At 50.3% G+C, this 26,689-nt stretch overlaps 1 protein-coding gene across 2 annotated transcripts in view; it reads right to left on the bottom strand.

Annotated features, from left to right (window-relative positions):
- Window positions 1-1,482: 1,482 nt before the first annotated feature.
- ADAMTS14 (ADAM metallopeptidase with thrombospondin type 1 motif 14) overlaps window positions 1,483-26,689 on the bottom strand; it is a 36,672-nt gene continuing 11,465 nt past the window's right edge. Inside the window, exons 5-22 of one of the 2 annotated variants that reach the window (XM_061373894.1) lie at window positions 21,003-21,086; window positions 18,851-19,007; window positions 13,998-14,103; window positions 13,680-13,823; window positions 12,854-12,986; window positions 12,607-12,720; window positions 11,082-11,230; window positions 10,680-10,855; window positions 9,724-9,857; window positions 9,384-9,507; window positions 9,158-9,241; window positions 8,846-9,009; window positions 7,992-8,157; window positions 7,205-7,337; window positions 6,855-7,062; window positions 6,359-6,485; window positions 5,800-5,910; window positions 1,483-5,026 (exon numbers count right to left, since the gene is read on the bottom strand). In XM_061373894.1, the coding sequence (XP_061229878.1) occupies window positions 4,671-5,026; window positions 5,800-5,910; window positions 6,359-6,485; window positions 6,855-7,062; window positions 7,205-7,337; window positions 7,992-8,157; window positions 8,846-9,009; window positions 9,158-9,241; window positions 9,384-9,507; window positions 9,724-9,857; window positions 10,680-10,855; window positions 11,082-11,230; window positions 12,607-12,720; window positions 12,854-12,986; window positions 13,680-13,823; window positions 13,998-14,103; window positions 18,851-19,007; window positions 21,003-21,086 (2,670 nt within the window). In that variant the 3' untranslated portion in view covers window positions 1,483-4,670. The remainder of the gene's footprint in view (window positions 5,027-5,799; window positions 5,911-6,358; window positions 6,486-6,854; window positions 7,063-7,204; window positions 7,338-7,991; window positions 8,158-8,845; window positions 9,010-9,157; window positions 9,242-9,383; window positions 9,508-9,723; window positions 9,858-10,679; window positions 10,856-11,081; window positions 11,231-12,606; window positions 12,721-12,853; window positions 12,987-13,679; window positions 13,824-13,997; window positions 14,104-18,850; window positions 19,008-21,002; window positions 21,087-26,689) is intronic. The other variant, XM_061373895.1, reaches the window with a different exon arrangement.

Below are 26,689 nucleotides of genomic sequence, written 5' to 3'. Positions count from 1 at the left end.
CCTGGGAACAGTAAAGAAAATACCAGGTGCTGTTGCCCTGGATGGGCTTAAGCCTTGGGAAGAAAACACCAGGTGTTAATGCCCTGCTCCAGCCTAAGCTTTGGGAACTGTAAAGAGAACTATGAAGGGTAAAGATCGCTTAGCAAAACAAAGCAGGCGGTTTGCAAGATAAAGCAGGATGTGCATCTCAAAGACAGACCAAACAGTGTGAATATCTGTACCCCTTAGTAGTTTTGCTAAATCGGGATGATAAGGGAACAAAAGAGTGGAAAGTTACTGCTTAGCACTTAGTAGACTATAAAAGGGATGCAAGACACGAAATAAAGGTCTTCAGATTTCACCAGATCTGGAGTCTTTGATACGCCACACCCACCGAGCAACCCCAAGCATGGAGGACATCCTTCACCCAGCATCATGCTTCTGCTTCAGGGATGGAGCAGACCATCTGCAAACTGGGGCAACTGAGGCAACACTGAGCCTTGCATTGGAGGTTACCTAAAAGCCCTTGCCCAAACCTTGCCCATGAGCAGCTACAGTAGCTGGTGTTGGCAGCGCTCCTCCCTGCCATACACAGGAGCAAGGGGATGCTACCAAAACATTTTCATGGCTCATAGCATGAGTTGTCGGTGCAAGCTCAGGGGCTCTTCTTGGCCTGACCCAGTAATGCATCTTTACTTATAATTTTTGCAATGGCTAAGCTATATTTATGTGTGTGTGTATGTACATAATAGAGAGGTTTTTCTCCTGAGATAGCAACAGTAGCAGGCACAGACAGAGCAGGCATACGATACTAAAGCCATGTCCCAGGGCTTCAGAAATGTACTTTCCATCATCAGTCCAACTGACTTACTGTACTGCAACACGAGGGGCAGTGGTATGGCACGTCAGAAAGCAGCTAATGGAAAAGGCAGCAGCAGGGTCAGACTCAGCCCCATGACCTTGTAACACAGCATCATGCCCTCCAGGACCACGAATCTAAGGGAGTTTGTCACTGCAGACCTGCAGCATGATAAACCCCCTGCTGGGCTTTATCCGAGGAGGATCCCCAGGAGATCACCAGCCATCCCACATCCACAGGCCTTTGCAGCAGCAGGGATGGCTGGTCCGGTGATCCTGCCATTATTCTGCACCCTGGTAACAAGTGCATTGTACCATGAAGCCACTACCAACCACAGCTAGAAACAAGCCTTGCAAGAGTGAAACTGAGAACCTGCATATCTCAGCATGTTATTAAAGCCACTGCAGGGTGCTTGTAATTTATACATCTGTGTGTTTTGCTGAGTCTTTGTCTTATTTAAGGTGGGCGGAAATCATCTCAAAATAGCTACGTGAAACTGGCTGATAAGGAGCAGTGGCTGGGTTGAAATAAAATAAGGAGGCTGTGGCTTGTGTGAAAACCATTTCAGCCACCACACCAGGTCACACTCGTATTTCCATGCCTCTCACATGCACATCCCCCAAATAAATCAACAGAAAGAGATCCTGATGTGGATTTATTTCATTTTATTTTTTACATTATGTTAGAGTTCAAAAAAAAAAAAAAAAGAACCCAACAAAATTAATAAATATTAAAAGTTAAAAAGCTCTGAATCTCGTATGTACAAAACTTTATACATCATTGTAACACTGGACAAGGTTACATCACAGGAATGACTTGGAGTACCTGCCAAGCCCAGGAGGATGTGGGGGACCAGACGCACCCTCTCCTCCCAGTGACAGCACCAAATCCCTGCAGGCAGCTGAGCCACCGCAGCACTACACCACCATGCCACGGCTTTCCATGCACTGTGACATCTGCAGGGCAAGAAGTGACTCAATCTTAGCCTGCCCTAGGCGCTTCTTGCACTCTCCTGGAACAAGCACCCACGGCTGGGTCCCAGCCCTGCAGCATCACCCCCCAGAGCACTGTGTGGCAGAGGGGGTGGTTATCGCACCCTGTTTTAAATCTCACCCACCTCTCTCAGCTAGAGGTGGGGTTTAGCACCTGCAGCACAGCCCCCTTGCCCCGAAGGCCCCCCCAGGGGCCCTGGCTGCGGGTTTCAAGGGGCTGGGCCAGCCCTGAGCCACAGCTCTCCTCCGAGGTATAGCAAGGAACCACCGCAAATACTCCTAACACAGTCAAGCACTAATGCCCAGGACAGCACTGAAGGAAGGGAAGGGGTGCAGCTGAGAATCTGTGAGGAAGGAGTGAGTATGCATGCATGCATGCACACACATATACTGCACCCTGGAGACATTACAGCCTTTTTTTGACACGCCAAGGTTTTGTTTTTATTCAATGGCTCAAAGACCAGAGGGCAGGGGGCTGAATGCTAGCGAAAAGCCTTGCTTTGGGCAGTGAAAGGCAAAGCAAGTTCAGTCCTGCCCCGAGCCAGCCCATGGCTGTTCCAGCAGCAGGACAGGGTGTGGGACAGCTTGCATGGGCCCCAGCCCCTGCCTCCAGGGAGAGATGCTCCTTGAAGAGTAAACGAAGCATTATCTTTGGCACAATAAATAAATGCTGACCCCCATGGAGGGTGGTGCTGGTGGATAGGCTGGCACAGGGTACAGCAGCGGTGTCAGTGGTCTGAGGGATGAATCCCACCCTTGTACATCCACAGTATCTTGTTGATCCAACAAGTACTGATACCTGTATGCCTTGGAGCTGGGCACCCCACCGCTGTGTTTCATCGGCATCCCTCCATCTGTCCACTCCCACGAGGTGTGCTGGTTATTGGCTCAGACAGATGTGTGGCTTCGTTCCACCTTTTGTGAAGCCCACTTAATGCCAAAGGGCAGCACCCAGGAGGCAGGGAGCTCGTGTCTCAGGTGCTTATAAGAGTAATTAGATAAATGCTCTAACATTCGGAGACAATCCAGGGACAGAAGAGTGCACAAGCTGCAGCCTTAACATCTCTTCATCCCTTTTTGTACTGTTGGATAGCTCCAGGGGAGCTTTGCAGGAGTCCAAAGCTTAAAACATCAGGAATGCACAGGGGTATCCATTCATTTCAACTAACGCATGTATCTCTACCTCTCCCCCGCCACAACCTACATCAAACCAGTATGCACACTGACATGAGCTCCTCTGAGATGCCCCAACCTCAAGTTTCTTGCAGCCACGTTAAGTGTTATTAATGCAGTGCTTCGACAGCACCAACAGCACTGAAAACACCAGGCTCAAACAGCAGCATGCCCTAAACCCACAGGCTCTCAGCACATGTCAAGAACCCTGGGCCACCTCACCAGCAAGCCCCAGACACCTGAAGAACTTGCCCAACACAGCTCACAGAGATGCCCTGTCCTGCTCCTCAGATGGCCAAAAGCAGCACCTCCAGGGCCAGCAGATGGACCCACAACCATGCACGTACTCCCAAGAGATCCTGCTTTTCAATGCCAAACTGGTCTATCTGCCAAGCCTTGCCCTCCTGCATCCCTCTGACCCCAAAACCTCCTCCCTGCCAGTGCTTATCCCCCACAGAAGCCCACCTTCCCCTGCAACTGCACCTGGAGGCGCTGGATACCCTCAGCTGGGAGGATGCACACCCCTAAGCACCAAAACCACGGCAAGCCTGTGTCCCCAGGGACACAGCATATCGCCTGACCCTGCTTTGGGGAGGTTTTGAGGACTGTAACTGCTCCAGGCAGACCCCGTGCCTGGAGCTATCCTGACACCAAGCAAGGTGTGTGCAGCTCTAGGTCCCTAAAGTGCTATGCATACATTTTGTACTTGGCACAGTTAATTTTTGTTCCACGGGAGGGAGTGAAATGGGAGGATTAATGCCATTAAGAAGATGCAGATGAATCTTCCTCTCTCCTTGCTTTGTAACTGCCCCTAAAATCCACTCCCAGCTTCCCAGTCATCCCTGTTTCTCTCTGCAAGGTGTTGATGCCCCACAAGCACTGGGTACCAGAGTGCAGGGATCAGGCTGGTGGTCCTGGGGAGGCCAGGCATTGGTATCAGCTCAAGGCTGGCCAATGACAGCATTGGCTAAAAAGTCACCACCAGGTGACAGGCATTTTTCACATGTATTTTTGGTCTTTTACTTTATTCTTATTGCTCCTGTTAATGTTGCCTGGACCATCTCTGCCTATCCTGCAATGAAAGACAGAAGCTGGTCTATGCTTCTTATGCTCCATCCTCCCCCAGACATGTTTCCCAAACTCCCTACCCCAACAGGGACAGCCCAGGGCCATAGTCTGGGCACTTCCCCACATTCCCACCCACCACACCTTACCACCTATCTCTGGTTGCTTTTGCCCCCCCCATATTCCCAGCATCCTCCAGGACCCTTCTGTCCAGCACACCTGGTGTTGCTGCTTGGGGCAGGGGGAAGGAAAAAGCAACATTAAAGCCCACACCCCCCCCAGTCCTTTTAGCACCTTGGGAGGAAGCAGCCTGTCTACCCACAGCCAAGCTGCTGATGCCTTCTTTGCTCGTTTTTGCCTTTTTTTCTGTGGCGCTATCAACAGTAGAAAACCACGCCACAGCTGGGAAGGCAAGGGGGATCTTCGGAAAGAAGTGGTTTTCCTGGCAATATCTGTGTGACTGGGTCGTTTCCAAACCCGGCAGTGCCATCCATGAAAACCACCACTGGAAGGTGGGGGAAGAGAGGAAAAAGAGGGGGAGGAGAAGAGTGAGGGAGGGAGGTAAAGGTTTCCCCTGCCCCATGAGGAAGTGTCCTGAGGGGTTACCTGGCTGCTTGGCCCCTGCCCGGCTCACTCGGGGCTGGCAGCCCCTCGGGTAAAGCACCGCTGCTGGGCATCCCCCCACTGGCGGCTGGCCCGGCCTGAGGCACCGGTGTGGGGCCCCCCCAGTGTTCCCTCCGGGCAGAGGCAGTGGGGCCAGGGGAGAGCAGGGGAGCAGGGCTGGGAGCAGCAGTTCCCGGGAGAGCGCTGGGGCCGGTGGCAGGGGGCGAACTGGTGGTGGAGGACGCCTTCTTGCTGCAGGATTCACAGCAGAGCTTGTTGTAGCCAGGGATGGAGCAGTAGCGAGCCAGAACCTCCATCTGGCAGAAGATGGACTTGTCCCCAAGGCAGGGCTCCCCTGGAGAAGGACAGAGCAGAGTCGGGCAGAATGAAACACAATGGCATTGCTCTCACCACTGCATTCCTCCGATAACAGAATCAAGGTTGGAAAACACCTTTAAGATCATCAAGTCCAACCATTACCCCAGCATTACCGAGTCCACCACTAAACCGTGTCACTAAGGGCCTCATCCACATGTTTTCTGAGCACTTCTAGGCGCTTCCACCCCCTTTGCAGGGTGCTGTCAAACCTACTATTGCTCTCTGCCCCAGGCAGCAATTCTGGCAATGCTTGTACAGGAAAGGGGAGTGAGGGAGTTGGAAAACAAAGCAAAGTGCTCAAGGTTTTTGTGCATAGGAGAAAAGAACAGAGAGTAAGCGATGCTCCAAACCAGCATCTTGAACTAGATAGTGAGACATCTCACCCCACCTGTGAAGCACTCTAAGGCAAACCCTTGCTTGGAGCAAGGGGCAAAAACCAGCTATGTCCTTACTGATGCAGGCTGAAAAAAAGTTCAAGGTAAAAAGGAAAGGGCATAAAATGCAGGAGGCAAAGGGAAGTGCAATACGGTGCCCAGCCAAAGGCAGTGGAAACTGCAAGATCCCAGGCTCCACAAGATGGCAACCATGCAGCAGGCTTTGCAAGCAGAGGCATCAGGGGTGCAGCAGCAGAGGGCAGAGCTCCCCAGATCCACTGCTGGATGTGTGTCCTCTCTCCAATCCGCCTGTGTTTTCATGGAGAGCTGCAGAAGCCCTTGGGAGCATCACCCTCACCCGAGGAGGGACACTTACTGGAGGAGATCTTGCTAACAGGGTTTTTGTCTCCATCCTGAGGCACCCGCTGTCCTTTGGACGTGCCGTGGTCACTGGCGTCAGCACTGGTGGTGATGCCGGAGAGCTTCTCTGTGGAGAAAGCACCACGATGTCCAGTTGGCACGGGAGGCTGGGGGCACTCAAAATAGCTGGGTAGGGTGTTTCGGTGGGGAACTTTTTTGTTTTAAGGAATATCCTTAAAAATGAGCAGACAGTAGGCCCAGCACTTAAGCCACCCAAAAACCCCGCAGGTGAACTCCAGAGTGCCCATCCCCATTGTATCCTTCAGCTTACCACATCCTTAAACTGCCAGAAAACCCAACACCATCTACAACAAATACCACAGCCCAGAACAGCAAAGTGACAATATTTAGGCTGGCCTTCAACCCTTTCTCTGCCAGCAGCATCAGGGACGTTCAACCCAACCTTCTCTGTTGGCACCCCCAGAAGCTGAGGTGGGCTGGAGGACAGCATGAAGGTTGGGCCCTGCCAGCACATGCCCCCCGCAAGCACCACCCCCTCCTGCTCCTCCTCTCACCCGGGCAGACGGCCACGTGGCAGCCCTGGACCGACTCCGGCTTGCTCCCTTCGCAGCGCCCACCGCTCTCGCTGCCTTTGCACAGCACTTGCCGCTGCTGCACGCCTTCCCCGCAGCTGGCCGAGCACTGTGCACAGACACACAGACAGTCAGTGGTGGGGTGAGGAAACCAGCGTGCCCTGACAGCCACCAGACGGCAAGTATTCACAGCTACTGGCACATACAACTCCTCAGGTGGATGGTGCTTTCTAATAAGGGCTTTCCCTGTCCCTTTATAGCAAACCCTCCCTGCGCTCCAGTGGGGTGCACAGCGATGCTATCTCTTGTCTGAGTTTCCCCACAAACCTCAGTGAAAACATCACTGGCTCTTTTACCTTTATCACCACCCCTAAGAGAGCAGCCTGCTCCATAAGCACCTGGCCTTCACACCCAGCTCCTGTACACTCCTCCTGCCCCTGCTGTTCACTGCAGGGCTTCCCCACCCCTCCCAGCTCACCTCGGACCATGCGCCCGTCCTCCACTGTGCAGGGCAGGGCAGGCGGCTGCAGGGCCGGCGCGTCTCGGGGCGCTGCCCAGGGCAGTACTTGGTGTGCAGGGTGCGGTTGGTGCCATCCTGCAGGCGCTGCACGCACTGCACCACCCGTGCCTGCACCCCCAGCTTGCCGCAGGACCTGCTGCAGGCGCCCCACTCCTCGGCCACCCAGCTGCCAGCGGGGAGAAGATGGACAGGGCAAAGGTGTTAGAGGAGATGCCCACACTAGGAAGCTGCTGGTGCGCTCCCAACACTGCCCACAGTATCCCCATAGAGGAGATGAAAACACCTCGGGCCAGCCAGGGACTACTCACATTGGCTGGGAGCACTCCTGGAGGTTACAGCGCCGCCGGATCGGCTTCGGCTTCTTGCCATTGTCACAGAAGTTTCTATGCACCATCCGGTTGTCACTTTTCCGCCGGCAGCCATACTTGGTGTACTGGATGCCTGGCAGGGCACAGCACGGGTGGTGGGGCAATGGGTGCGGGGCTCCCACCAGCTCCCCACCCAGTCCCTCTCCTGCATCCCTGCAGAACATGTGCTCTCAGATGTCACCACTCAGGTGGGACCCAAGCAGCACTTCACCCAGGCTTAAGGAGCAGTCATCTGCAAGATTCCTTGGCTCACATCCACTTAAAAACAGCCAAGGAATTAAAAGAATCATAGCAGGTACATGGATAGACAGCCATAGGTATGCAAACATGATCACATAAGCCTGTTTTTGTAAGACATCAGTCCAAAGGAGAACTAGATGATCTTAAGGTCCTTTCCAACCCTAACCATTCTAAGATTCTGTGATAAAATGCTCATCTAAACTGCTCTGCAGTAATGGGTTTTAACACTTATATTCCTGTGTGGTAGATCCTCCAAATTACAGGGGTGCAAAGAACACGGGTATGGGTGTGGAAAAGAAAGCCAGGCCTCCAAGCAGTACCAAGACTAGGTCTAAAGCCTTGCAACATGCGATCTTGTTGAGAAACACTTTAAAACAGCATCTGCATGTTTCCAAGCCAGAGATGTTCCAAAGGGCTCATGCACTGCCTAACATACCCAAGCATCCTCCCAAGCATGCACTGTAGGCTGCTACGAAGGGAAAGCTACCTCCTCCGCACGCCTTGGAGCACTGAGACCAGCTCTTGAGGGCCCACTCGTAGGAATCCATCTCCTCCAGCAGCACATTGTTGTTTCCAATCATGGGCAGCAGGTCCTCATGGATGATGTACCGGTACATCAGGCTGCTCCTTGCTTCCTCCTCCTGAGGGATAACCTGTGGGCAGAGAGGACAATTGAAGAGGAGGAAGGAGAAGGAGGAGAGATGCCATGAGAGAGAGAAGGGAAGAGGAAGCCATCAAAACAAAAAGAAGTGAGCAATGGTACAGTACACACTGTAGGAGAAACAAACCCCATTACTACCTCAAACACGATTAGGTGGGCTCTGAATGAGAATTTACCCTTCGAGAACACACCTCTCCAGCTGTGGAGTAAAATGCTGCCCAAACTGCCCAACTCTCCAGCCTTGGGTCATGTGTCCCTGGACTCTCCTCTGACCTGCAGATTCACAGTCTACACCCAAAGCCAGCACTGGCCACGGGGATGGAAGGGACTGCAGACCTATCCTTCCCCAGGCACCCAGGAAACACAATACCTAACTACCTAAAATACCAGTATAACTAAAATGAGATATGGAGTCATAAGCAATTGCTGCATAGAGCAAAATACGGTTAGCCTCAAAGGCAAGAACCCAAGTGATGTATCCTTATGCCATTCCTGCACGCAGCTCACTGCCCCTTGCTTTTGGCTAGCTCATTCACCCAGTTTTAATGTCATGCCCTACATCCCTTCTCTACCAAAGTCCTTCCATCACCTCTCAGATCCCATCACAGACCACCTTACCTCTCTATACCACTGGCTAATGGTCACCCCACACCCGCAGAGCATGTGTAAACCAGACTTACCAAAACACTGATAGCCTCATGCAGAGGACCACTGGTTTTCAGGCTCTCCTTGCCATTTTCAACAGTGTATTCCCATTCCAATCCCATCTCAATGAACACATGGCTTTTGGCTTCTTTGTCCTTAGCATTAAGGACAAAATTACCTGTGGCTTGATTCTTAACAGCTGGAGGAAAAAAAGGAGGTATTTCAACATCATTTCCTTTGGTCATTGCCTTTGAAGGACTGGAATGATTCAAATAAGACCCTTTGGGTAGGAACTGTCAGAACAGGGCTAAAAAAAGGTAGTGGGTGAAGGGAGACAGCATACTCACCGATGCTATGGGATGCTGGCTCCATCTCTTCTATCTGAAGGTGCCTAGCTCCAGCCGGAATCTCAAACATCTTCAAAACACTTGCTGAAAGAGAAGGAGGAAGGATGGAGGAAAAGGCAGGTGTTCTCCAACCAGACACACACCCACTCACATCCACATGTGAATCCAGCTGACCCTGACCAAATCCATTCCCAAATCCATTCCCAAACCCATCCAGCCTGCTCACCTGGCTGCTTCGGAGTCTTGGCCAGCGTGCCCTTCACAGTCCGGCAGTGGGAATTGTCCCCTCCACAGACCCCACACTTGTCGTCCTGCTTCAGGGAGCCGACCTCCTTGTCACAGCCAACGTGCTGTCACCCATGGGGAAGAGAAGACAAGCAGAGTTACATGCCTGCAGCCCTTCCCATTGCTCCACCATCCCCATAGCCCTTTGCTGCCCTTAGGGTCTGCCCCCAGGCTAAAACATGCATCCTCAAGGGGTACTGAGTGGGTCAAGGGGATGCACAAGCTTTCTCCTGGACAGGCAAAGGACAGAGACAGTCATGCAGCAGCTGTCGGCTCCTCACCACGCACTCGCCACGGACACAGATGCTGTAGGGGTCTCGGTAGCTGCACCGGGTACCATCATGAACGACCTGATTCATGAACACCACATCCCCTGTTCCCTCGGACTGGCAGATCAGCTCACACTTCTGAGCATCTGAGGCAAAACAAAAGGTAAAGGGGAGAAAGGAGGAAACAAAAAAAAAGGGGGGTTGTGGAAATACATTAGGGTGACTGAAGACAGAAACCCATCTCAGCCTGTAACCCTGAGCACAGCCAGATTTCCAAAGCCCAGCCTATTCATAAGCCTTATTTTGCCGCATCTTTTTGCTGCTCAAGAGTCTGCACTTTTGCCCAGCACACTCAGAAAACTAAGAGAAGGCGGCTGGACGGGACACGCTACGAGATACAACAATGCAAGACACTTGGCTGTGTGCATGAGGAATACCAAGCCAGGCAGACAGACCTGGCTCCCATCCCAGCCTGGAGCAGCACGCTCCCCCACTGTGGCTCCGGGAGCGAGCAGGCAGGGCCATCACCCCACCGTCTCCAAGGAAAACAAGTCCACTGCGTGCCAAAGCACACAGAAAACAGAGATAAAACTTTTAAAGTAGCACAGAGTTATCTCTGGCTACTATTACAAGGGGCTCTCATTTTCCTAGCACAGGAGGAGCAGGGAGAGATTTGAACATGGTCTGATCCCAGCCCAACTCTGCTGCACTTTGAGACAGAAGGAACCAGAGTACGTCTGGATTCCCTATGGGTCACCTGAGGACAAGCGTAAGAGATTGATTTTAAAGACCTGGCTGCTTGATGCTGGTTTACTGCACTCTAGTTTCCACCTCAGGAGCTTTCCACAACCCAACATCTGTGCAGCTGGCATAGTCTCCATTCCATGGTGATGGCCACCAGTGCAGCCTAGTCCAGGGGAGAAGGCAATTTGGCTACTGCTCCTTTGCTAGGACCTGCTGCCGCTCACCGTCGTGATGCTCATAGGGAAGCCAGGAGTGCTTGCTGTTCTGGTGGGTGTAGTAGGAGTTGCGCTTGGAGCACTGCTGGGCACGGAAATCCTGGTAGGGCCCCGGGCACTCCTCAGCGTTGCACACTTGGTACTCATAGGTGGATCCCGGACAGTGGCGCCCACCATATGCTGGGCTGGAAAATAAAGCAGGTGGGTTAAAATTGTGTCGGGGTTGGGGGGTGGGGAACGCTGTTCAAACACAACACAGCTCAGAGCCCAACTGCATGGCACAGGTCACACAGGAGCAGACGTCCCCATCCCTGCCAAGCGAGTGCACAAGGGGAAGAGTGAGGAACCTCTGGCTCTCAGCCACTTTGTTTGACCCCTGCTAAAAGAGACGGAGGCAGAGACCAAACGTACGGTGGGTTGTCACAGCTCCGGCTGCGAGTGCGCACGCCTCCACCACAGGTCCTGGAGCACGAGCCAAACTTGGACCAGGAGCTCCAGCTGCCGTCCTGGCTATAAGGCTGCTCCGACGTCTTCCAGATGCAGTGACCTTTGAAGCACCACTAGAAGGGAAGAGAGAGACGGGTGGCTTTGCTCCAAGAGCACAGTACAGCTCTACAACTGGGACTCACAGCAGAAAATGCAGCAGAGGAACAGGAATAAGCAGGGCAGGTTCCCAACACATCTGTGCTTGAATCTGATATAGAAAAGCCTGCACAGTGGTGGTTTACATCAGCTGGGAAGCCGGCAGCTGGGTTATACTGTCGTGTTTTTCTCTGGGGTTTACTTGTTCACAAGTATTTCGGTTTTTCAAACAATAGCTGGAAAAGTGGGCACTGGAGGAGGTTTGATTTGCTCCAGACATGATATGCGAGCCATGCAGCTGCACAGACGGAGGACAAACCTGTGCAAAAGGCTGCTAAAGGCACAAGCCTGGCAAAGATCCCTCTGCAAAACACATCCCTTTGGATTTCTTTTTGTAACACCGTATTTTTGAGCTTTTGGACTGGTTTTCTATCTACAACTGAACTCCTCTTTCTACCCACGCTGATCCTTGAACAGGCAGTGAATTATACCCGGGCCCAGGACTGGACCAGCCCTGGGGATGTCTCCCTGCTGGCACAGGGGGATGAACCCAAACTTTTGCGTGGAGCACAGCAGCAAGCTGTTTTGTTTTCGGTAATCAAAATAAAGAGCTCTGCACTTCTTCCCAGGCATGTAACTATGCCTGGCACGAAGCTGCAGCATCACCCCATGGGCACCCAGACCCCGGGTTTAACTTCAGCCATGGCAAAAAGCCAACGGTGCCTTCGGCAGCCACTGCGACAGATGCAGGTAAGGTCCCCGAAGAGGCAAAACACTGACCAGCCCATGGACCTCCCAATGCAGATGCTGCAGTCACCTGGAGCCACATGCCAGCACGACATGTAAAACATCTGTACGCATTTGAAAAAGCCTCATTCTGGAACCTTTTAGCAAAGCATCATTGAAGCACTCGAGAAGACTGCATTCTCAGCGACACTGCTGGAATTTATACAGATACTAATCATAAGGTGCTGGACACCTTGCATCCAGCCATTCTCTGGCAAAGAACCACCCAAAACTTACATGGGCCAGCAGCTTTTCCAACATATCCACACTTTCATACTGTGCTAACAGGCATGCTAAGAGATCCTCAAGTAAAAGCTGATGCCATCATGACATTGTACACGCAATGATGGCATTGCTCTTTTGCCAGGTGACAAAACAGCCCTGCTTCTCTGCAGAAGCAGGCAGATCAGAAAACAAGCGAAGTCCTCATCTGAGCATAGACTGGGGAAAATAAGGAGCAATGCCAGCTAAGAACTGGCACCAGCTAAGAATGGGCACCCACTGACTGCTGCCCTCAAGTATGTCAGTGTTCCCTCCCAAGAAGTAGACATGAAGGACCAGCCCCTACCTTGCCTGGAGAGCACTCGGTCCCATCTAAGGGTGGCCCCTTCTTGGTCTTGCAGAAGTAGGGGTTGTCTGGGTGGCTGCACCACAGCTGCTTGCAGGGGTCAAAGGTGCGGAACTGGGGAGCACAGAGGAGCTGGGCTGGGACGGCAGCGGCACGTCCCAGCAGGCTCACAGCACCCCTCCTTGCCCCACAGCACCTGGCTAGGGGTCCTGGGGGGTGGCAATGTGGCCATACAACCCCTACTCACCGCAGTGCACGTTTTGTAGCCCACTCCAAAGTCGAAGCGGCACTGCTCATCCATGGAGTAGTTAATGCCTGGCAGCTCAGGTAGTGTTGGCCACTGGTGCTCAAAGGGGTCATCCAGGAGGCAGTCATAAGAGCTGCAGAGATGCAGGGCAAAACAGTCAGACATGGAAGGTTTCCCTTCTTCACACCTTCCCTCACCTCCAGCTCTCTCTCCAGTTCAGATATTGAGAAATCTGATTCATCTTGGCACTGAAAAATGTGTCCAGCAAAGACCAACTGTGCAGAGTCACCTAAAGACAAGCATCCCTCCTCTGACTGCAGCTCCCTAGGGAAAAGAGCACCTTGGCACCAGTGGGTACTACCACTGCCATCTGCTTTCCTGCTTCTCTTGGCCCCAACACACAGAAACCCCATGGCCCGTTTCTACACCTTATTATGCAGCACAGAATGTTTTACAGCCTAAATGGGAAACCACACAGGCTGCCCAAAGCAAATGGCAAAATATCTGCGATCTGGGTGTGGGCTCCACCAGCACAGAGTTTCAAACTACTGCTCTGTTGACAACTCCAGCTTTCATCAGGCTCCTATTTGCCTCCAGCCTCCACAGCCCAAAACGAATTCAGACTCGAGCAAGGAATCAAAGCTGTTAGTAGGAGAAAAAGGGAATATAACTTCCCAAGGACTCATTTTTACTATTCTGGCCAAAACAAGCAGTCCCAATGGGGACTTGTCCACTGCTTGCTTCATGCAGGAGCTGCTGGGTACAGAATGCAGGCAATCTCACCATCTGAAGGGAGAACAGCCCCTCCTGGTTAAAACTGACTTACTGAATGTAGCGGTTGAGCTCCTGCTTGCTGCAGCGGGACCAGTGGTAGCGATGGAAGGCAGCCTGGACCAGTGGTGCCATGATGCTCCCCATGCTGGTCTCATCAGCACAACGATTGCCCTGGCCATCATGCTCCATGCCTAACCTGATGGGAAAAGCTGGTGTCAAGTCAGATTCCTGGGGGATTTACACCAGCTCATTAGGTGCCACAGAGGTACACACATCTGCATTAGCAGAAAGTCTCTTTTGAAAAGGAAGGGGTACCACCATGCTTTTTCCCCCATGGAAGGGGACAGCCAGCTCTTCCTCTGTGACTTACACGTGGCCAGTCTCATGGGCGACGACGAATGCCGAGGAGAAGCCATCTTCATGGTTGAGGGTGCAGCTGCGGAGTGGGTGGCACATCCCTGTCACTGGTGCATAGCCTGGGGCAAGAGAGAGGGGAAAGATGGGAGGAAGAGAGGAGAAAGAAAACCTTTGAGGGGGGCAAACAAATAAAACATTAAATAAATCCAAAACAGAACCAAACCAAACCCTGCAGCCTGGCTTCGCTGCAACAGGAGGAGAAAACTAACAGGAAGGTGCTGAAGAAGAGAAGCTGCCCAGGTCACTTGTGTAGTAGCCCAAGGACCTCCTCACCAGTATGACCATCCAGGCTGCCAGTGCCAAAAGCAAGCTGTGGTTATGCTGAGGCTCACTGACAACTTTCTGCCTTCATGCCAATATACCTGAGCCAGCAAGAGGGCAGCAAAGGGACCCATGGGTGCTTTAGCAGTGCTGGTGACCACTACCTCCCAGACAGAAATAGCATTCCCAGCATTCAACTTTATTAAAAAAACATAAAAAAGAAAGGAAGAAAGAGAATGAAAGGCACAAGATGTCCCCCAGAACCCCACCAAATATACAGCCTTGCTCACTGCAGGCTATGGAGGACCCCTGCAGTGCACCCACACATGCACCCACACCAGCCCCAGGCAAGGGGGCACCCCCCTGCCAAACAGAGCTGGGGAGGACCATGCACCTCCCCAGCCCCCAGCCCTCGATCAAGTGCAGTGCAGTGGGGCAGCTGCAGGCAGAGAAGCCTTCCCCCCACCATTCAGCAACGCACCATCACAATTTTGGATTATTTTCCTTCCCACATTATTTCTGCCCAATTCAATTAATCCCTTGGCACCTTCTAGAATTTACTTCCCAATTTATTTTTTCCTTTTTTTTTTTTTTTTTTAAGACTGACCGTTTTTGGCATCAAGGGATGTGAAGTTAGTGAAGGAAGGACTTACAGGTCCAAGTAGCAAAAGCAGAATAGGACCATGCTGAAGAACTCTGATCTGGGGATAGGGATGCTTGAAGAAGAAAGCTCAGTGAGCCAAGAGGGACGCAGAGCTGCAGTAGGAGATGGGTACCAATGAGCTGAGGGTGGGTGCACACCCCTATGCCTGCCCTCCTGCACACACCCTGGCCAAAACATGGGATCCACAGAGCCCATGTGCCACCATCCTTGTGGGCCACACCAAGCCAGTGATTCATGACTGATTTCCCTGGAAGAGGGTGGAGAGGAAAGGATGTGATTGCTCTCAGCTTAATTCCACAGCTGGCAAAGGACAATAGATAAAAGCAAAACAAAAACGGCTTCCTACAGCTCTGCCCTAAAGTCAACAGTAGTTGACTTTGTGGGTGCACTGAGTGGATGAGATGCCTGATGGGACAAGGGATGGGTTGCTGCTGCCCTACTGGACACCCAGAAGTTACCGCCACCCCAGGCATAAAGCATAACCAAGGGGGTTTGGGGCAAGTGTTTCCTTCGATATTTCTATTTACCAGCTGAGCAGAGAAGTTCCAGGGTGACCACTGGAACTTCTAAAGGAAACTTCTCTCATCATCATAACTTAATTTCTCAAAGCAAGCCCAGACACAAGCCTTTGAAGGGCTCACTCACACAGTATTTTGTGGGAAGCAACGGATGCATTTTTGCCTCAGCTCCAAGCGAAGAAGTCGGGTGAACCCATGCTACCAAGCAAAAAGCCCAAGATTAAATAAACACCCAATTCTCATTATGTGTGCAGAGCGAATTCGCTTGTGCTTGCAAAATATCATGTAACCTCAGGGAAACACCCACAACAGCAAGGATCTCCTCAAAGCAGCCTGCTTCAATAAATACACTTGTGGTTTTATTTAATAAGGGAAGCATTTGTTTTCCATCTTCCTCCCCACATTCAAGTGGACAATGAGACTTACTTCAATGAGCAAATAAACTAAAACATCTTAAGAAAGAAAGTGAAGAAATTACATGCTCAGCAGATAATGCAGTCAAAAGGTAACAGGCCAAACTAAGACCTTGAGAGAGAGAATCAGATAACTGGGTTTAACCGTACAGTAATGAGTCAAACCCTGGATAGATCATTTTAAAAGATTCCCCCATGAAACTTTCCACAAGAAAGAGTTAAGATGTGGAAAGTCTTCTGTACAAGGGGAGAGCAGGATGAAAACAGGACAAATTCCCAACTAAAGAGGCTCTGGATGTCTGGATGCAAGATGGGACAAAAGAATATGAAAAGGTGTATGCTCAGGAAGGCAGACACTACCTTCTCATAAAGAAGACCCCAGTGAGAAATAGAAATACAAAGGCTTCTCCACAGAATGATGTCAGGAAGTAACTACCTGGAAAATACTCCATTAGTAAAAACTGTATGAGCCTGCAAACGCTTAGCAGACACACACAGGAGAAGCACATGTCTTCACTACACTGACAAGACACCAACCAGTCTCTTGCTTCCTCCAAACGCACTTTGCTTTTCTTTATGGACATTTCCTACCTGCTTCCAGACTCTCTGACCACCATGGACCACCAGTGTGCTCAAAGGCCAACTGTAGGTGATTACAGGGAAACAGATTAAATCTAAGCAAAAGCATGTTTCAACCTGGACCAGAAATTTACAACCCATCTGTCACCACCAAGAAGCATTTCTCTTTTGAGGGCAGGAGTTTATTTGCAACCCACAGGCAAGGGCAGCACAGCTCAGCTGTCCCTTCCCCCCTCCCCTTCACACCTTCCAGCTTCCCTCGATTCCCAAAGCAACAATGGCATCAGCTTCTCAGAATTTCTCCACACTGGCCACGATTGCTCCCATCCCCATCAAAAGATGCCATGAGCAGGGCTTGCCAGCACTGAGAAGTTTTTGTAGACCTCCTAAGGGCTCAGCTTGGACCTGCAACAAGGAGCTACACCACAAGACTGCAATGCTTTGCGAGGGTTTGCATCCAGTGCTGCACTAGACCAGACACTGGTCTAGTTCACTAGCCATGGGGAGGTGACATGACACAGGGGGAGGTACAAGCCATGTGTGGTAGGGATGTGATCATGGAGCATGGCTGACTTGCTCGCATGGAAATAGCCTGGGCTAAGAGGACCGTGCAGGTAAACCAGTCAGATTCAGCCCTGTCTCCATTGCTTATTGGTGTAAGGAACTGCTTACAAGTGTAAGGAATGATGAGGCATTAAGCTAAGCACAGACTTGCCATTTAGACTCCATTCCCAGGTCCCTGTGACTTGGGAGACTTCATACTCAGTAACTTCCTTTCTCCTGCCTTGCTGATTTGTGCTGTAGGGTTTTCGGGGTGGGACCACCTCTGCCTTCAGCTCAGCTTCAGGACATGTATGAGCATGGCAGATGCTTCCCAACCAGCACATACCCATACAGCATTGGCTAAAGAAGCCAGTAGGCATTTTCCATCACCTCAGCAAGCCACATAAGATACCATCAACAAACATGCACCATGAGCAAGTACTGGAGGTGACACAGTCTGGTCCTTCGTTGCATGTAGCCCTGAGCTGAAAAGAGGCAATAGGGATCTAAAAGGGCTTTGTTTTAAGGAAAAGAGGCAACAGTGAGCAAAGTGTTACTATTCCAGCAGCCAATGAGAAGGCAGTTCCCAGTGGGTGAGAAGCACCTTCACCTTGTACCATGCAACGTGGCCAATCAAGGACACAGCAGCCACAGGGACTTCTACAGAAAGCAAGCCTCTATCCCAGAGACGTGTGAAAAGCAGGGAGCCAGATCCGCAGGGAAAATGGGAAGGAGCTGGAACAAGCACACCTACAGCAGGGCTACTCCATCGATCTCATGACTCCTTCCCACCAAGGGGGAGTCAAGTGAGCCTCCCCCTTCTACCAACATGCCAAAAAAGGTCCTCTCACCAACTCCTTTGGACACAGTCACTTTGCCAGCAAGGGTCTAGAAAAATGAAACAAAACCTGGTATTTCACCAGACAAGGATCCCAAGGCAGGTCAATGGCTCACCAGGGAGGTTGTTGGCACAACCCAAGCTCAGCTCTTTGAAAACTAACAGCATGTTCAAGAGGGATTCCAGATGGGTATCTCCAGTGGTTCATCCCCTGCTGCAGGGAGACCCTTTTCAGGGAAGTAATCAAGGGGAGTACATGACTTCTTCTCTGTCTCTCCTTCCTCCCATGCACACCAGAAGGACTTACGCTATAAATCAGTGTGATATTATCAGCATGTTCATGGCACCAGATAGAGCCTCCTGATGAGAAAGTCATCTTTCCACCAGTGTGGCTTTTCTGCTTTTCTAATGGAGCTGTGAAACACCAAAAGCTTTTCCTTAAGGTTTTCTGGTTTCTTTGCCTAGGTCTCTAAGTTCTCAGACCATGTCAGCATAGCTCCTGCACCAGAAGAGTGAGAGGACTATTGCCATTGGCCCCGCAGACTGCAGTAAGACCGCCTCTTTGGGCCGAGGTTTACTCAATGCTCCCAGGCCCAAGTTCTAATAGGACCAAGAAACCGACCCACACAAAACCAGATTGTAAAGGTCCTCCAGAGGACAAAAAAGGACTGACTGGCCCTGTGAAGCTCCCTGCAGCATTCCATCTTTTTTATGTTATTTTTAAACTTTTTAAGGCACTTTGGGACAAGTGGAGGTTTGGTGCATGAAGCCACAATAAGGGCAGAATTAATCAAGATGATTTTGTTATTTGTTCAGGTTGATGCTCTGCATTAATTTTTCTTCTACTTCACATAAAAAAAAATACCATTTTTTATAACCTTTTTCTGGACCCTGCTGGCCAAGAATGAGACTGGGTTTGCAAGAAATCCTCTCCCCTTGCTGGCTTTCCCCCAGCAAACTGCACATACCTGATCGAGATAAATACAGTACCTTGCATACCTGCGGGACCAAAATCTTGCCTGGTGAGAAATACAGCATGGTCATGGTACTCGGCATGCTTCGGGTCGGAGCGCTGCTGTGAGTGAGCCCAGCGGCAGACCTGCTCCAAGCTCCGAGATGGGTTCCCTCGCTCTATCAGGCTGACTGACTGGGTAAAGAATGACAAAAAAGAAGAAGAAAAAGAGATGGGTAAGTTAGTGGAGGAGAAGGAACCTGCAGCAGGAATTCTGGGGTTGGAAAGACTACTGAGCAGTGCTTCGCCATCATTAGAGCAACAAAATCCCACTTGGCATCTGCAAGGCATCTTGCACTTCTTAAAACACCAAAGAAATCGCTCCCACAAACGGATGTGGTCTCGTACAAGAAGGTATATAACCCTCTCTGATCACAGGAGTGCTTGGGGCAGCAGTATACAAAAGCAGATAGCAGCTGGGAAGCAAAGAGGTCTCAGATTTCCAGCTCCTGCACAAGCTCCTCATCAAGACTTCACAAGGTGTGATGCAATAAGCACAGCAATGCTTCCCTGTAAAACCTGACCTACAGAGACCAAGACTCTAGTAGAAAGCAGGTGGAAGTGTCCAGGATTGTTTCATAGCTGTCACCTTGTCCTTCATGTTTTGCTGTTGTTGTTGTTCAAGATTAGCATTTTGCAAAATTATGCCATATAAATTATGTTCTATAAAATAAATTATGCTCTCAGGCAGGTACCCACTGAACCACAGCAGTAGGAAGAAAGGTAAGAAATATTGCCCTTCCTCTGGCCCTTGAGTGGAAGCCATTGAGGTTTAACCTCAATGAGGTTTAACCTTTACCAGGCACAAGGTGGAAGACAAGAAGCTGCAGGAGGCCTTGCTCAGGAAGCATCAGACCTAAGCAGTAGTGAGCTGAGACTCTCCTGGATTGAACCATCTGCTGATTACTTCTCACATCATCCCCCGAACCCAAGCAGTAATGTAACAGACAAAGCAGCTGCCTCCAGCACAGGCTTTTAGGGGGATAAATCATCCTAAACAGAGCCCTTTGGTTCTCCTCTCTTTGGTTATTGGCTGTAACACCACAGCTCTGTATCCCTTCCCCTCTATATATCATCCTCCAGCCCATAGCACTAACACTGCTGGGAGGAACTCCCACCGCTTGGAGGATTACTGAGTTTCTCGCATGGAGATGATGTTCCTGGTCCCCCAGAAGCCTCCAAAGATGAGCCAGGCTGTCCTTGTCCCTCCCTCTTAGAACCATCCCCAAGTCTCTAGAATGTACTGGGTTTCTTCCAGACAAGCAGATTTCTGTAACAAGCAGGGCTTTTTCCAAGACCTCATGGGTCTTATTTGTGGACCACACACAGAGACACTGCCGTGTTGAATCACTTGCAAAAATGCTTCATAGGATAGGGGCCTGCCACAAAAAGTATCGCAAATCAAGCTGTTTTAAAGAAAATCTTCAGCCTGCTCTGCTCAAGCAAGCCTCAAAAAAATAAATGAGAAACCACAAGAAACCTTCCCACATTTTTTCTATCCATGCCCAAGCCACCTGAGAGCTTCAGGACAGCCAGAGAAATCTTCCAGGGCTGCCAAGTCAAGCCTGGGACACAGGAGATCCTGGCCTTGGCTTCTCCTCACTAATACCCACCTCCTACCAACTTGGGAAGCCACCTTAGTCTCACCATCTACTGCCACTCTCCAGCTTCTGAGGAAGCCCCTCGCGATTCTTCCCGGACCCAGAACAAGCAGATAAAGGCTGACCACAGTCACCCGCCTTCTCCCCAGGGACCTCTCTCTGCCCTGGGGCTGGGCAGCTATGGGGCTCTCCAGACCTTCAGGCTCCAGAAACCAGCCAGATGAGGGCTTGAATTCATCCCTTCTCAGCACAGTTGCCACTTGGGCTTCGACAGATGACCTGAACAGCCACATTCTTCCAAGCCAGCGCTTACCTAAGTGCTAAATATTACAGTGATGAGACTCTAAGCCATGGTGTCACTGCACACTCGCCAGCCTTGGGAGAAGCGGCAGCTGCCTGCTGCACCTACATTGCATTTCAGCAACCCTCCTTTCCTCATGGGGCAGGCCTTGAGCCAGGAAAGCAGCTAAAAAGCAGGGGCCAGCCTGAATAGCATCTCCTCCCCATCATGCTCAAGCACTGTATTTACCTGGCGGTATCCCACCATGATCATCCTGACCAGCACAATGTTGATGTGAACACCCAGGGACTCGTCGTGGTAAATTTCATCCACCTGAAGAAGGGAGGGAAATAACACAGAGAAGTTAAGATGATCCCAGCTCTCAGGTCCCTCCTGTCATTCACGCTCCCACATTCAGCATCCTATCCCGCTTTCCAAGACCACACAAGACCAGGTGCAAATATCTCATCTCCCCAGCTTTTTCTTTTATTATTATTATTATTTTCCCTGTATAAAACCCATACAGACAAAAAGCCAGGCTGCAATAAGCCAAGTTTCCCCAGGATGGGTGGCTCAGATGGTCAATGACATCACCCGTCAAGAGAGCGGAGAAGGGCTGTGTTTCCCACAGAGGTTGCCTCCATCATCAAGCAGCTTGCAACGAGCCGTTGCCCCATTCAGAGTACAGATTCCTCAGATGGAAGGAAACGTTTTGGGCTCCAGCATCCTCATGTTTGGTGGAAGTTAAAAATGGCTTTTTGGGGAGAGGCGAGTGATCGTATGGAAGCAAGGGCATTACTCAGTTACACCAGTGAGTCAAATTTGACCTACTGCTTCAGAAATCCCAGGAGAAGACAACACAATGAAAAGAACAGGGAGGGCTTGTGAGTCAATAAGATATCTATCAACATCAGCTATTAAAAATGACTTTTCAAAGGAAATAATGAGCTATAACCTTTTCCTTATGAGTTTCTAGGATGAATAAACAATTCTAGTCCTACATGCTACCAAGGGAAGAAGACTTCCAGATGAGAAAGGTCCCTGCAAGCTCAGCATAGCAACAGCCAGAGGCACTGAACTGGCAGCCATAAACCCATGCAAGCACAGGAGACCCTGCATCAGCCCTCACCCTCCTGCAAAGCACGTGTGAAAATACAGCCCAGCGAAAAAGGAAGAGAATTTTTACAGAATGGGACTTTCTTATTCCCCAAAAGTCTCCAAAATGAACACTGCCAAAAATGGGGGTTCACTGCAGAACTCAAGGAAGTAAAACTAAAACCATTTTAAATATTGACTAGAATTAATGTTTACATTAAAATGTACTTTTTCAGTTTTGTCCAAGAGAGAAATAATTTGCCTCAGCTCTACCACAGCTCTCCAGACTCGCTGAATATTAGAGAGCCAGATTTATGGAGCTTTTTCATTTGTTTCCTCCATTCCTTTTTACATTTTTGATTTTCTTAAGCTTGTATTTGAAGTGGAGGGTTGGGTGACAACTACCCCTTCACCGATGCCCAAATCCAAGTCAGCCACTTTCCAGACTGCATGAGTGCTTTATGAGGCCTCTGATTTATAGGCTGTGTATCTGCTTGAAATACCCACTTGGGTCATTTTTAAATCCAAAGCCCCAGCATTAACGTTTCTCCATGACAACTAATACTCCCATGGCACAGCTCCAAGCTTTACAGAGAGGTAATGCAGGTGCTGAGCCCAACACATCTTGAATGCAGCAAAACTGATTAAAACAAAACAAAATTAAAACAAAATAAATCAATAAATAAATCACAGTCTGTCCCCATCAATGCATCCCTTTGGATGCACAGGCTGCAAGCCCTGCAGGGTGATTTCTGCATCAGCTTGGAAAGACAACACTGTGCAACCCATCCGCAGCTCACCCCTGCTTATGGCAGTTGGGATACTCCCTCAGGCTGCACCAGCACCTTTTAAAGGCATTTTGTAAGAAAAATGAGAATACAATGGATTTCTTCCAATGCTAATCCTTTTTGGGATATGCGCAGACAGGCGGAAGGTCGTGCAGTGCTGCAGCTGGGATCCTGCTTGCAAACATTACGCAGACCTACAGTCCCACCAAATCCTGAAGCATCCACCCCAGCAAGGAGCCGCAGTATCCCAGGCGGTCACACTCAGCCCTCGGGTTTGGGATGTAGGAGGCTTTGGCATCCAGAATTAAACGTTAGCAGACCTGAGAAGTTCCACTTCAGGAGTTTTATCCTTTAGAGAATATTTCAGCCTGAATGCATGTTCTATAATAGGCAATACAAAAGCATGAGAAATGGGCAAGAGAGAGAGAAATGACCTGGTGGATGCTTCAGGGAACAAGAAGGAAAAGGTAGCCATTTCCTTCACTTTCCAAAATCTTTATGCATCTTTCTTCACCTCCAGCACTTGTCAGGAGCTACAATACCATTAAACCACCACATCAGTCAGCACCTCACGAACAACCACTGCCACTCTGCTGCTGGCTCCCCACTCCCAAGGACCCCTCAATCCACTGGGATGAACCATGTTCCTGCCTTATGGACCTGTCTGCCAGGCGGAGCTCCCAGCCAAGCCACTGCCTGACCTTGCCAGAACTTGAAGAATCCAAGAGAGCAGTGCACACTTCTCCCTTCCTGGCTGTGCAGGGTATTTTGGCATGATGCTCAGCAGACCCCGCAAGCAGCAGGAAAGGGTGCTCTGTCACAACCTGCTGCATGGCAGCCCCAGCCTGCGAAAGAAGCAGAGGGTCACATCCAGGGGAGGAAGGTACAAGAGCAGAGGTGCTGTTGGGACAAGATCTTTGCTCTGTGCCAGCTGCCCTGCCATGCAGACCTCCTCTCAACAATGCCTTTTCCTGCCAGTGGTGCCTACAAACAGTTCCCAGGTTTGGGAACAACAGTATTCTCCACAGGCATTGATAAACAGACTCATCAATACCCTCCCAGAATGGCCCATTCTTCTTCAGCCTTGTGAGGACTGGCTACAGACAGCAGCAGGACCATGAGCAGCTTAGAAACAGCTCATTAAGGGACTAAGACACAAGAAGCTGTATTATTCTAAGATGGGATTTAATCCCCTAAATCTTCCTTTTAAAGCAGTGCTAAAACCCACTCTCCTCCAGCTAGCAGTGAGTAGGTACCGCTCCAGCCTCTGAACCAAAGGGTTAACACTAAACGCCAGCCCCTGTTTTGTCTAGCGGAGGGCAGCATTTAGGCTGGGACCTGTACCTAACAGATACCAGCTCAGCAGCAACCTTTACAGTTAATTCAGAAAGCAGATGTGGAACCAGACTGCCCAAGGCTATAGACTTCCCTTAATACCCAGATATAAATAACTGATCAAGAAAGAAATAAAACAAAAAATCCAAAGGGCTTGGCGCTTGCTGCTGTGGTGGCTGTAACACCAAAGTCCCCAGGTTTCTAGGGGGGGAGCATCAGCAGGGGCAGCAGTGCCACTATGCCTGCGCAAGGAGAAGTGGGGATGGAACTGGGGGGGGCCAAGCACCACCTCCCTGCTCCCCATCAGCCCAAACTGGAGCTGGTTCAAACTAGCAGAGGGGATGGAAATTGGCCCAGAGAGCGGTTTGCAGGCTTGGCACCATTCCCCCTGCCCTCTGTGGATGCCATTAAGCGAGTCAATGTCTTCAGAGAAAACCCCCCAGAAAATACCTGCTCAACAAAGGGCTCCAGTAAAGGGATCTGCCTTCCTGAAGGCAGATGGGATAAAGATCTTATCCCTCTCGCCCACATGGTTAGATGCCCAGCCTGTTTAATACTGTCACCTGGCAAGAAATGCTATCCTATTTAACTTACAAGAAGATTTCTTTTTTTTCACCTCAAACAGCACAGCCCTCAAAACTGGACGTGCATTAAGGGCAAAACAGCAAGAACAACCAGCCCATGGGACGGACACACACCACACCACACCACCCCCCACAGACAACTCCAAAGCCCCCAGCCAGCAGTGCCAAGGGGACAGTAATAATGCTTTACAAAGAATGACATGAACATGAAAACCCTGTGCATCCTCTCCAAAATGCTCGATGAATTCACCAAGCGCATGGGACCCTCCCCCAGACCCTTGCTGGCTCAGGGAGTGAGAAAGGCTGCCTACCTAAATCCCTGCAAGCCTCTGGCCAGCCCTGAGTCTGCAGCCCCAGACGCAAGATCTCGACAGCAAACCGCACTGGAAATGTCTAGACCTCGCCGTTCTTCAGGGAAAGAAAACAAAGAGAGAGACACGAGAAGAATTTGCCAAACCAGCAGAATAGCTGACATTTCAAAACCCCAGATCGCTCACTCAGAACAGCCAAGTCATCTTTAAGCTCTTTTCTTTTATTCCCTCACTCCGTTTTCATGCTGGTGGATTCATCCCAAGCCTGTGTGCTGGGACTAAGGGGCTAGGAACAGAGGCAAAAGTCCCTTGACCACATTATTGGGCTTGCTGCATACACTTGCATCCCCTGTAGGAATGCACACCTCATGAACACCTGTGATCCACTTCATCTACATTTTCAATGCAGAAGAATGGAGGAAAGGAGAAGTTTGCCCTGCAGAGCAAGACTCTAGATTTTATCACAGCTTTCTACACAACAGGCTATTTTGTCCCAAAAACATAGCAACAAACACGTAAGCCTATATAGGGGGTGGGAAATAGCGTGTGCATGCATAAGAGACATCAGAGGTATTTTTTGTTACTACTAGTTAGCAAGATGGCACATGAACCACCAAGAAAACCCCATATACCAGGACTGTAATTTGCTCATTATTTTTGCCTGGCCTCCCTCCTGAAACAACACCAAATCAGTGTCTCGAGGAATCCATGCTCCGGCTTGCCTTTTTAGATAATCCCAGGTTACAACTAAAGCCAGAAGTTTGATATTTTTTTTCGCTAACCTTCTGCTCCACAGAGTTTCAGTAGCACTCTTTGTCACTCAGCCCTTGGGAACAACAATTCAGCCAATGTGCTGGAGGGGACAAGCAAGTTCCAGCATGGAAAGGGCTCTGACTCACAGTGTTTCCCTAGAAACCTGAAACAATGGGAAAACACCAAGTACCTTTTTGCATCCTTAGCTAAATAATATGCAGTATCCTACAAAAACCCCAACAAACCAGTTGACACCAGGGCAAGCTTAAAATAGCCCATAGCTTGGTCTCCTCCAAGTAGTACCACCCCCAGCCTTAAGAGGGGTGAATAGTGGGGAATCCAGAGGAGAAAACCAAGGATCCCAACTGAATGACAAGAGGCCAAAAAGCAAAGTAGGACATAAAACATTTTCTCTCCAATTCCCCTTACGAGGTGCTGGATCCCTTCCTTGTTCCCAGCCCTTCTCCCACTCTTCAGTACTCTCACACTGCAGTCGTGGTGGCTGGGGGATATTAATTTTGCTTCAATAGCATCGCAATGTCTGCCATGGGCAGCAAGCAAGACAGAGGAACAGCTTCCCCCAGCTGCCACATCACCAAATGTTCATCCCAAAAGTCCAGTGTCAGGGAGGGGAGCCAGGTTTTGCTAGGGTGGACACAGTGATGCTCAGCTCAGAGTTGAGAGATATGCTCAGGTGTGCCTTCTCCAGCATGCATGACAAGCGATGGCAAAGGATGCACTTCCCACTCATTCAACCTGACCCAAAACCCTACAGTAGTGTCCGAGCCAAGAAGGGAATGGCAGGCTGGGAATGCAGGCTGGGAGCTAGCAAGGAAGGCAACCTGCAGGGAAGCTCTTAGGTGCACAAAAGGAGCAGTCATACTGATGTCAGCTTCCCAGTGCTGTTTAATGAAAAGCCTGTTATCCACATTTCTGGCAACAAAATAAGGGGGGGAGTTATTAAAAGAAATTCTCCGTGACAAATCATTTATCACTGAGCTTCAGCTGACACCAAGTTCCTAATGAAAGGATTTCTGTCTCAGGGAGGGCCCTGGGACCCTACCTACAGC

The sequence above is a fragment of the Neopsephotus bourkii genome, unplaced genomic scaffold (genome assembly GCF_033783945.1).
Source record: "Neopsephotus bourkii isolate Nb327-2 ecotype Australia unplaced genomic scaffold, CSIRO-AGI_Nbou_v1 NB_1634, whole genome shotgun sequence".
NCBI classification, from domain to species: domain Eukaryota; kingdom Metazoa; phylum Chordata; class Aves; order Psittaciformes; family Psittacidae; genus Neopsephotus; species Neopsephotus bourkii.
The sequence above is the reverse complement of the archived record's forward strand: the minus strand, read 5'-3'. Positions and strand labels throughout refer to the sequence as shown.